The 11,642-nt window shown below is 38.1% G+C and overlaps 1 protein-coding gene across 1 annotated transcript in view; it reads right to left on the bottom strand.

The window, feature by feature from the left end:
• The window catches only part of LOC109967642 (cadherin-6-like), a 114,235-nt gene that overhangs the window by 23,492 nt on the left and 79,101 nt on the right, over nucleotides 1–11,642 (bottom strand). The window contains exons 6-8 of the mRNA XM_020613370.1: nucleotides 6,795–6,982; nucleotides 5,116–5,366; nucleotides 427–563 (exon numbers count right to left, since the gene is read on the bottom strand). Of these exons, the coding sequence (XP_020469026.1) occupies nucleotides 427–563; nucleotides 5,116–5,366; nucleotides 6,795–6,982 (576 nt within the window). The remainder of the gene's footprint in view (nucleotides 1–426; nucleotides 564–5,115; nucleotides 5,367–6,794; nucleotides 6,983–11,642) is intronic.

The raw sequence follows: 11,642 nt of genomic DNA, 5'->3' as shown, positions 1-11,642 counted from the left end.
TGGATATGTGTAAAATTATGTGTGTTGACATATCAACTGTCTTTACATGCTTGAAAGAATAAATAAATAAATAATAAATAAATAAATAATTTGCAGATTATCCAGATTAACTAGATTAATACTGTTTCTGGAAGTACAAATTGCTGTTAAATGCCATTTTCCCTTTCTCTGAGAAACACCAAAGATCCATTACTCCCATTTCACTGGAGTGACACAATTTGTCAAAATATGTACTGAAATTACATGGTTTGTAATTTGGGGCAACTGACCCCACTCAGCCACTTTTGGATACAGTATTTAATGGTATATCACTTGCCACTGAATCTCCTCCATGATAGCGGTGACTGATGCACACTGGCACCATAATTTCTCTCTGACTCCAGACATTTGTACTGTATATCAATACATCACTTCATCTGGACTTACTGAACTCAGTAGCAATGACTGAAATATTATGCCAGGCAGTCTCCTCTCTGTCCAGACTTTTGAGCAGGAACACAGACCCATTCCCTGGATGGACATTGAACAGGTGGTCCATGTCAGTGCGACGGTCGATAGAGTATCTGTAACAAGCAAAACAGCAAGAACGTGAGAAACGGCTACGTTAAGACACAGTGTAGGATTAACTACAGTAACCTTCACCAGGGAGGGCGAATAATTAATTCCTCTCAATCTGCGATAGAGACGAGCACTTGGTGATACAACCAAACCAGAAATGATGTGAAGCACTGTGAAGTTCCTGTAGCTAAGTCTAAGTCTGTGAAATGTTAAAGGTACAATGTGAACTCATATATGTTGAATTACTGTGGACCTGAGCTGCTGTGTGAAGCTGTTTTCATTTCATCCCTTGGGACTGTGTAGTTTAACCGTGGCCACAAAAAAAACCCCAAAGAGCCACAGTGTTTTTCATTAGCTCAGATTAAACGTGTTTCCATGGAGGGCCAAGAACTTATCAGCATAAATGACAAATTGTTTACCACAGTAAAAACAAGTACCTTCATTTACCCAGATTTTTACTATAAACTGAACTCTGGCACTGAAAAGTGAAAACAAGGCAACAATTAAACATTTTCAAAAATTAAGTTATTTACTTCCCCCCCTGGATTTTCAATGATAAGGTTGCTATCTAGCTAATTTTTTGTGTGTTATGTACAGAGTCAGGCCATGATGAGCTTAGCCTGTTTCAAAAATACACCTGCAAAATCTTCACTAATGGACACAAATTGCATTTATTTATCCTGTAAATAAACTGTAATTTAAAAACAATCACTTACTGTTTCAGGGGGAATGATGTGTTGTAACATTTTCTTACCCATTTATCTATTTCATGCTACGCTAACTAGGCTAACCAGGTCCTCGCTTCAATTTTGTGTATAAGTTTGATCTCTTAATACTGACCTCCCTATCTGTTTCTGAAACACAGCAAATTCATGTATTTCCAAAAATACAAAGTAATTGCTGTAAGGTGTGCCCATACACACCTTAAGTGGCACAGAGTAAGGTGAAGATGTGTTTGTGCATATGGGAAATGTGTTATTGAAGCATGAAAAATCTGCACTTATACTCAGGAAAAATAGGAGGGAGAGCAAAGGGGAGATACTAGAAGGAAATAACAGAAATAATTGGAGTTCCTCACAAAAATCCTCAAAAAATTTGAGCCTAGCTCATCTTTAGGAGCAACACAGTATGGCATCAGCTGGCAAGGTGCTAACTTGACCAATCAAATATGTGCAAAGACACATTTTTGTTAGATCAGTTGACACGAAGAGCCTATTTCTATTATTACTTTAAAGTCTAATAAAACACCTCACCAATTCAGTTCCTTGTATTTTTATGTTTATGGTCTCAACAACTGGCTATGAGTGTGAGCTGTGAATTTCCAAGCCACAAAATGATGCACAAACCTTGATCTGTAAAGTTGGACCAAAAATACAAACTGTGTTCAGCTGCTGAACTTGATATTCTAACAACTGGAATCACATAATTGTGCTGCACTGCAAGCTGCTGCTGCTTTCTGTCCTCTCCTCCTGTTCAATCTTACTGTAGGCTGCTCAAAACATCACAGCTACTTGAAACTCTCATCCCACTGTCTGTGGAGTGCTCACAGAGCATTCTCTATTTTTGAACTAGTTGGTGAATGTAGTTATTCACAGCTTCATAGCACTTCATAGATAATAGACCCGAGATGCCTTTGCTTCTGTCTTTTTCTGCCTGTCAAAGTGGAGGCGAACTGCTTTGTGAGCAGTAGCCGTATGTACATCGTCAGCGCCTGGTTCAAGGCTGGACTCACTATCTACTCAAAAATACAACATTAGACTGCTTTGAGCTCTTAATTATTGTTTTCCATAAAGAGATGCTGTATATTAATTGAAAAAGAAAACAGTGCCTCAGTACATCCAGGCTTGACCATAATTAGAAAGCACTCAACATTAAAATAATAATTCAACAACAATTTGAATAGATGATACAATCAAATACTCAAATGCACAAACACATAGGCATAACAGGAATTGTGTGTGTGTGTGTGCCCCTTATGACACATCATTATAAGAGCGTGCCATGGTCCCATGCTCGTTTTAATTGGAATATGTTCCGCATCACTTTGCCTTGTGGAGAAATAAAGGCTCAGTTCCAGTCTCCAGCTGTGCTCCTACCGGTGTCCTTTCTACCTACAGGTCATCTCCTGTCAGTTCAACACTAATTTTGTTGTGATCCAGTCATACTACAATATCCTACACTATGCTATATGATTGTTTAATCTTACCTCTTCTTCTCTATGTTCACACTGCACCATTTTCAAAATTATTTTTACATGGCTGCATCCATACTTTTTTGACTTAAATAGCCCTCTGAGAGCAGAAAAGTTTCATCTTATCTGAACTCTCTTAAAACTCCTGTAATACTCACTGTAACAGAACAAATTACTGGAGACTTTTGGCATTTTATTTTTCTGTAAGCATCCGAAAATTCCCAGGATGGATCAATGCCATTTGAGCAATGGACAGTTACTAACAGGAGAGCAACATTTCAAACTATCCTAATGCCAAGCAGCAACAATGAACAGCACTGAGGTGAGGCAGTGGGGTTTAAACATAGCATGTAGATGAAGGCTTCTGCTGTGCATGGACTAGCAATTTTCAAACACACCTGTATAGTCCATAAATGCCTTGGTTTCTAATCCCAAGAGTGATCATTATACAACCCATCTTATAACTTAACATATTTCTCCCTTTTCCCTTTTTTTCAGCTGCTTGTCATAACTCTTCACAAGCATTTAGAGCATATGCAAGGAAAAATCACTGTGGTTGAGTGGAGAAAATTATTTGGGTTCACAGATGCAGTTCCTTGGGTTCTTCATTTGTAAGGACCGGGAGACCAGTGAGTGAGATTAGTGGATCGGATAATCTGGTTTTGGTGTTCATGGAGTGGCTTCTCCTCTCTGTGTCACCTCAGCTCTCTGTGTGCCCATGTTTGACTGAGGGCAGGGCTCAGTTCCTCCACACACAGTGGACAGCAGCTAAGAGGGCAGGGTGCAGAGAGAGATGAAGTGAAGCATTACTGAAGGTGACAATCTATGGTCATTACTGCACAAGCAGTAAAACCTCCACGACTAAAAAGCCAATAAAAGAATTTATCAAAACAGCTAAACAAGCATAAACTTGCAGAGAGTTTTAAAGAAGAGGCTTTCTGTTGTTATCATTCTGAGATAATTAGAGATTATTTGGAGTTATGAGGGGTGCCAAGATAATCTAGAGCTACCCAAGATTAAAAGAGCAATATAAGAATGCCATTGGGACTTTAAAGGTGGGGACTAAGTGGTTGGTTTTGCATATGGGTGTCCAGTTTGTTTGCCCATCTCTGTTAAAGTGCAATGCACAGCTGTCTCCAGACAGTTTCTCGGAGATGCAGTGGAGTTATTCATTATGGTCAAGGCCTGCTCCATTCATGAATGTTCACCTTTCATTCTTACTTTTCTCATTGTTAAACACCGAGACAGCATCATTAATGCTATAGCCTTAAAAAATAACTGTGCTCCTACATTTCTGTGCAGTAAATGTTTTTCATTTCTTTGCACAAGTGCTCCTAAAAATAAATGAAAGTGTTGAGCACTGCTTTAGAGAATCAAGATTCATTTGAAGTCACACGTCCTGCTCTGCTATTTTAAATGTCCAAAATAGCAGAGCAGGAAGTGCAGGTATACTGTAAAAACTTTCAGATATGCGAGTCCTGAGCTACAGAAACAGCCTTCCTGTTTTCAGTCTCATTAATGCAGAATGACTGCTTTAAAATCCACCTGAAATCACAATTAGTCAGAAAGTGATTAGCCGTGTTTGGGAAGCTACTTTGAAAGCAAAGCTTTGCAAGCTACCAATTACTTCTCTTTGGAAGAAGTTGAACTACAGCAAAGATATTCTAGGGGAAAATCTAGTTTGGTGAGCTGACACTACTTAAGAAAAGTAGTTCAATCTACTTTGTCAAAAACAGATTAAACTGAGTGTGTATGTGATACAAACCTAGAACAACATATAATACAAAGTCACTTGACAGCAAAACATGTTACTCAGTTGAGTTGATTACCTGAGACCTAAACCTGTCCTAAATACAGCAATACCATTTGCTTTTCACAAGGACAAAACTGCAAGCAGTGTTAGATTTCTGTGTAAACAAATCTGGATTTTGTATTAACCGACTACAGCAAAACAGTAATGAGAAAAATATTAACTTCCGCTTTTTATACTGCTTGACTGACTTGAACGCTGGTCTAAATAATTGGCCTATCTTTTTACATGTAGAAGCAGAATCTCTTGTTTATATGACACTTGAACAGCCTTTCAAAGCTCTTATCCAATGTTCTTATCCATTTGGCACTGAACATGTCCTTGCCAACACTGAAAAGCCACTCACATGTTGTAATTGAAAAAAAATGATGGTAATTGCTTACAAGGTAGTACACATCACCCAAACAAACCAAACCTCAAAATATAACTGATGTAAGCAGTAGTCTGTAAATGGAAACCAAAGCTGGAATTAACAGTTTGCTAACATCTTTTTTATAACCTATTTTTAATATATTTAAAAAAATGATCACATATATAAACTGAGGTTTGGTCTTACTTGACCATGCTGTGAGCTCCATCGGGGTCCATGGCACTGACTGAACCCACAGCCACGCCCACTGCAGCGTCTTCCTTCAACTCCATCAGATAACTGGCTTTGTCGAACAATGGTGGCTCATCGACATCCTCCACAGCAATGCGAACGGTTGCCATGTCTTTGGAGCCTGCAGACATGAAGCGAGGGTCCATCTGGGTGTTCTGGACCTGGATCTCTACTGTGTATGATGGCTTCCTCTCATAATCCAAAGGCTGCAAAGAAAAAAAAGAAGCACAGGAAGGATTTACAAGGATCGCTTCTGTTGGTATGGTCATGGTATCGTTGTAAAGCTAAACAGCTAATTCATTTGATCCATTATTAAGATAAAAACATTGATTAGTGCAGCTTCAAAGACCCATTACCCAATTACTGAGAATATTTGTACTATTATGACAAAACATACTGGATAATGAATCATACTAGCCCAAAACACAGACTGCTATTTCACTATTTTACATTAAAGGTGAGAATTTGTTATACTGTGCATAGTCATAGTTATAGAGGCTTTGATACGATGTACAATTCTACATCTACTTGTAATCCAGTGAAGGAATTTGATTCAAACTATTATTTAATCTGATATCTGAGAATTAGAGTGTCAAAGGTGAGATTTATGGACTGTAAGGACTCATTTCTTTTATGTATCAGCGCTACTGACTGAATGATAAGGAATGAAAAGAAAATCACTAGCACAAATTTAAAAAAGTGATGTAAAACACTTGAAAAACTCAATTTGATGACAATTAAGGTTGATGAATTCAGTTCCTTGACATCAGCTGTGACAACATGGCATGGTTGTTGTTTCAAATGAGAACAAAGCTTCAGATTGACTTGAACAGCTCTACATGCACTGTCTTTAGTTCCTCGGAGAAATCCTGGATATTGTCCTCATCTCGTATCCTGCTGACACAATATCATTACTTCTTTGTCGAAGCTCGCAGACTTTCTTCAGTTGTGTCAGCAAGAGGAACAAAAGAATTTCTAAATATCAGTTGTGATTGTACATCAGTAAACACACTCTCTGTGAGGACACTGTGAATATCTATAATCCAGCAACATAAAAAGCCCCAGTCTTGTGTGTCTGCTGCAAAGACTAGCACTGGGGGTTGTGAAGGTAAAGATGAATAAGTTTAATTTGGTTTCTTTCATCTGTCAAGCATGTCCAGGCTTTGCATATTTAACAGTATGTGTAGAACAGACTACGTGGGCAGGATCCTTATGAGTCCAAAGTGTAGGATCTGCAGAATCACTGCTTTGGAATTAATTAGACTTAACCAATGCCGTGAGAAAAATATCAAGATAATTAAAAGCTGGCCTTATTTCAACATGGGCATTAGGAAAGCTATGGATTTCACTTATTCACTTATTTACAATAGATGCAGTTTGACTTGTGTGCTTCATTTTGTGACAATTTAAAGTACAGCTACTAGAACTGATACTTCTGCTATTTACTTCGACTGGAATTTATATTTATATATCACTTCACTTTTTTCAGATGATATTCAGTTTATTGTGATTCCCGTAAACTGTTCTTGTTGGTGCCCTACACAAATGGAATAATTTATAAATCTGGTTGTCAGATTAGCGCTACAAATGTGAAGAGTACTTGGAGAGCACACTTGACTCCTGCTCCCTCTCACCTTGCTGACAGTGATGACACCCTCCTGGGTGTCTTTGTCAGTGGAGATCTCAAACATGTCCATGCCGTCTCCACTGACGATGGTAAAATACATCTCTGCATTCTTCCCAATATCTCTGTCAGTGGCTTGAATTCTCCCAACTGGGGTACCTGACTTGGATGACTCAGGAACTCTGAACTGGTAAATACCTGAAAACAGAGATGAGCACTAACAGTCAGAGCCACGATATCTGCCATATTGTGTATGTCCATATGATAAACTGTAACCAAGGTTTACAGTTTTTATATTGTGGTACCATAAGGCTGTACTGCAATCAAAATAACTCAGACACATTTTCTACCTGTTTTTATTAACCTAATGTTTGTTCATTATTGTATGTTACAAAAAGCAGATAATTTTTCTCATCAGCTGTGCACGACTGTGTTTAGAAAAGAAATGAGTACGAGTCTAGATCATGCTATTAACAAACAACAACAACAACAACAAAAAAAAACAAACGATAATATTCTCTTTGGAAGAAGTTGAACTACAGCTATTAAATGATAATATGCACCTTGGGCACCAGAAAATCATTGTAAAATATGGTAAATAACCATCCTTCAAATACATTTAGATACATTTTTTCCTTTAAATTTTAAATGAAATCTTGTGCATTTAAAGGTTTATTTTATGTAAATGAATCTGTGATGCTAGCCTTTGGAGCCCAGAGATTTTCCTTTATGAAAATTCTAAAACAGATCATTTTAAGATTATTTATAACAATAAACTGCTTTTTGGAATTTATAAAGCAATTTATTAGTGAATAATCATTGTAATGTCAGAGAATGAATTTTGACCAGTTAGTTATAGCTGTTGAAGTGATTTTTACAAGAGAGATAGAAAGAGCTGGTTCCAGTGATTTTGTTAGATGCCAAATGTACGGGGGTAGACACTGAATTCAGTACTATCCTTTATCGTGTTTTATATAATTTTTATAATTATAAAAAATATCAACCTAGGCTTAATGTACAGTAATATGTATTGCAGACACACGGTAAGTTTCCACCATGAATGGGTTCTTCACGCTGGGGTAAAAAAAAGTAACTTAAGAGTTTTCACTCTCACACAAGTCTGCTATTTCAGACTGTGAAACAGTAAATGGTAAATATTTGTAAAATTATTATGTGAAAAATTGAACTTTTCTTTTTAAAAAAAATTAACTTTTTTGGTAATTCACAGCTACAGGATTTTCCTTTTATTTTTGTCATGCAATTTCACAGTATGTTTTTTGTAATTTTATTAACGTCTGTAAAATAAACAGGAACATTCTGTAAAGCTATAGTATTTTTTTTTACAATGCAGCTACCCTCAAATTGGATAAAGAAAAACTCCCCCTCAAAAACTTTAAACTCAAACAAAGACGACAAAAATCACATTACAGCATAAATGCTGAACAGAGAAACATCTTTTTTATCTTCATAAAGCTAAACCTCATAAACCAGGTTAGACAGGTAGACAGCAAGAACAAAAGGAGCCTTCTCAGTTGAAAAAAGTGATGTAAATGCTGATGGAAGCCATGCGCTGAAACAATGTCCCTCCACCATAGTGCTGACGATCATTAAAAAAAAACAAAAACAAAAAAACATTTCAATGTATTTTTTGTAAGCATGATATATCCTTTTGTTCTCTGGGATAAGTGCTAACACTGTGTTTTGCCATCAGAAGAGCTGGCCGCTACTGAGATTTTTCCTCTTCATTGTGAAACAAACAGCACCAGCCTATAGAAAAAAGGCAGCTTCTCTGAGTCACCGAATAGAGTCCGAGCACACAAACACACCTAAGTGAATGCAAATGAGATGTCACTGTGCTATATGTACCTGGGGTAGTTTCATATCAGGATATCTCATTATTCAGGCTGCGTGTGTGTGTGTGTGTGTGTGTGTGTGTTCACATGCTCCAACTCAAAGATCCAGTGGTGTGTATAAACCACTTGAGTGAATAATTATAAGCTGCTGAGACACAGCAGGCATCATTCTCCCTGGCAGCTAGACAGGACTCAACCTACCACTGTTTTAGTATATGTGTTTGTGTGTGTTATCCACAGAGAGAGAATGAGATAAAGTATGTGCTCATGTGTATACACAATACAGACATATTATCAAGAGAAGGGAAAGCACACTGCTGCAACTGCAGCTGCCAGAATCCGCTATCTTTTTTAGCTAAGACTCACTTCATAGCCTTCATAACCTATGTGTGTTTACATGTAAATGTGTGTATCAGGCTAGCTGCACAGCTGGCTATCCACAGTAAGAAAAAAACAAAAACAAAAAAAGGTACAACAACAGCAACAGTGAAAGTGAAGTCATGAAAATTTGATTCACATGAGTGAGTCTAATAGTGTGGTAAGAAGTGGTAACCTAAAAGTCTGAAAACCATAGTTTCTTAAAGAAAAATCTCTCTGTAAAATGTCTAGTAAATTTAATAGCACAACGTTTTGGATCTTTGTCAGGCATCGGCAAGTCAACACATCAAACAAATAAGGTAATATAAAGACACAAGCACATTCATCCCTCAGGTGTCTGTAGTCATGCATGACTGACAGTCAGTCTCAGGCTGGACCACAATGAACCCCAGCTGCTCCCAGGTTTTGTCTGTTAAAAACACTATATATGTTTACCATTAGTTTGGAGTTAGTTGATATCAAGATCTACGTAGAATATAATGTTCCTCAAGCACACCTCAGTTTGGACACTTTCTCTGTATCATTCTTAAGAAACCTGTGAGTAATGCATGTCCAAAAAATAGTCTCCTTCATTTCCTTTCTCCAGTTCCTGGGGTAATTTCTGTAAAATTGATCTTAGCTGTTGCTCCGTATTTCTCCTAGGGTGAGGTTTAGGAGCAAAAGTTCAAAATAAGAATGTGCTTTACATCTCAGGAGACAAAGGAAAGACAAGTGTGAGCAGCACAGTACTCCTCTGGGAAAATATAAATAAGTACTAAGGGTAAAGCATACAGACTACAGATAAGATAAGACTTTATTAGTACCACAACAGGGACATTCACATCGTTACAGCAGCAAAGGGGAGAGAAACAGGCAGTCAGTGTTAAGAATCAAAAAGTAACAGACAAGGTATTATCAATATAGATATAAACAATTGTAGTATATAAATAATAAAAACAAGACATATTGCACACTGGCATGCTGTGTATTCACAGTTATTCAGTCTGTGGGTGTGTGAGGTCGACTTGCGGGGGTAGTCTACTGGGAACAATGCTGGTTGTACAGCCACTTGGCGTGAAGCAGTCTGGACAGTCTCTACAGTAGCCTGTAGTCTGGCCGTGTTGAACTTGGCAGCCCTCAGATAATGTGTCCAGAAGCAGTGTTGCAACGACAGTGGGCTTTTTGTGCAGAGAGAGCTTTTGCCAATCCACCTTACACATGTAACCAATAAAGTAGCACACTTGCACTTTAAGACTACATATTTTCTACCCTGACAGAAATACTAAATACTAGTTGGTGGAAATTTTTTTTTTAAGGTAATGAAACAAACTGCGGTCTCAGAAACAGAAAGAAGAAATCCACAACCGTAGTCAGTTTTTCCAATTATTAGCCTGACCTAGAAATCCTCAGTTGTCCTTGTAATGCTTTAGCAGCAGAACTGTGGCTGATTTCACTGGGATATTCATTCCATGAAACAGATCTCTCATGGGAGTTTGTTTGAGTAAAGTGCTAAGTAGCTCCCTGTCCTAAGTCACGTTTAGTTCATGCAGAAATATTCACACTTATTCTAGAGCGATAATGAAATATATAGTCTTACTTTCCTTAAAAAGAATGGTGCCCAAACTCTCATGAATTACAAGATGGAATAATCCACCCGTTTTAGCCAAGACTAACTGCTCGTACATGAAGCAGCCAAATACGAAACATGGTAATGTTTTTATATGTTTTGTGTTTTGTCTAATGGCGTAGTGACTGAAGGTGGAACTGAGCGAGGAGGCGAATTGCTTTTAGCTGCCATCAGTGAGACGTCCTTTTCACTGTCCGTCCCTGTTAATTTCATTGGAGCTGTAGAGAGAAGTAGAATGTGCAAACAGCATGCATGCACTTAAACATGCACATACAGTGGGTACGGAAAGTATTCAGACCCCCTTAAATTTTTCACTCTTTGTTATATTGCAGCCATATGCTAAAATCATTTAAGTTCATTTTTTTTCCTCATTAATGTACACACAGCACCCCATATTGACAGAAAAACACGGAATTTTTGACATTTTTGCAGATTTATTAAAGAAGAGAAACTGAAATATCACATGGTCATAAGTATTCAGACCCTTTGCTGTGACACTCATATATTTAACTTAGGTGCTGTCCATTTCTTCTGATCATCCCTGAGATGGTTCTACACCTTCATTTGAGTCCAGCTGTGTTTGATTATACTGATTGGTCGTGATTAGAAAAGCCACACACCTGTCTATATATCAGGCTACAGCTCACAATGCATGTCAGAGCAAATGAGATTCATGAGGTCAAAGGAACTGCCTGAAGAGCTCAGAGACAGAATTGTGGCAAGGCACAGATCTGGCCAAGGTTACAAAAAAATTTCTGCTGCACTTAAGGTTCCTAAGAGCACAGTGGCCTCCATAATCCTTAAATGGAAGACGTTTGGGACGACCAGAACCCTTCCTAGAGCTGGCCGTCCGGCCAAACTGAGCTATCGGGGGAGAAGAGCCTTGGTGAGAGAGGTACAGAAGAACCCAAAGATGACTGTGGCTGAACTCCAGAGATGCAGTCGGGAGATGGGAGAAAGTTGTAAAAAGTCAACCATCACTGCAGCCCTCCACCAGTCAGGGCTTTATGGCAGAGTGGCC

Source organism: Monopterus albus, unplaced genomic scaffold (genome assembly GCF_001952655.1).
Source record: "Monopterus albus unplaced genomic scaffold, M_albus_1.0 scaffold133.1, whole genome shotgun sequence".
In the NCBI taxonomy this organism is placed as follows: Eukaryota; Metazoa; Chordata; class Actinopteri; order Synbranchiformes; family Synbranchidae; genus Monopterus; species Monopterus albus.
Note: the sequence above shows the minus strand (reverse complement) of the source record. Positions and strands in the feature narration are given on the sequence as shown.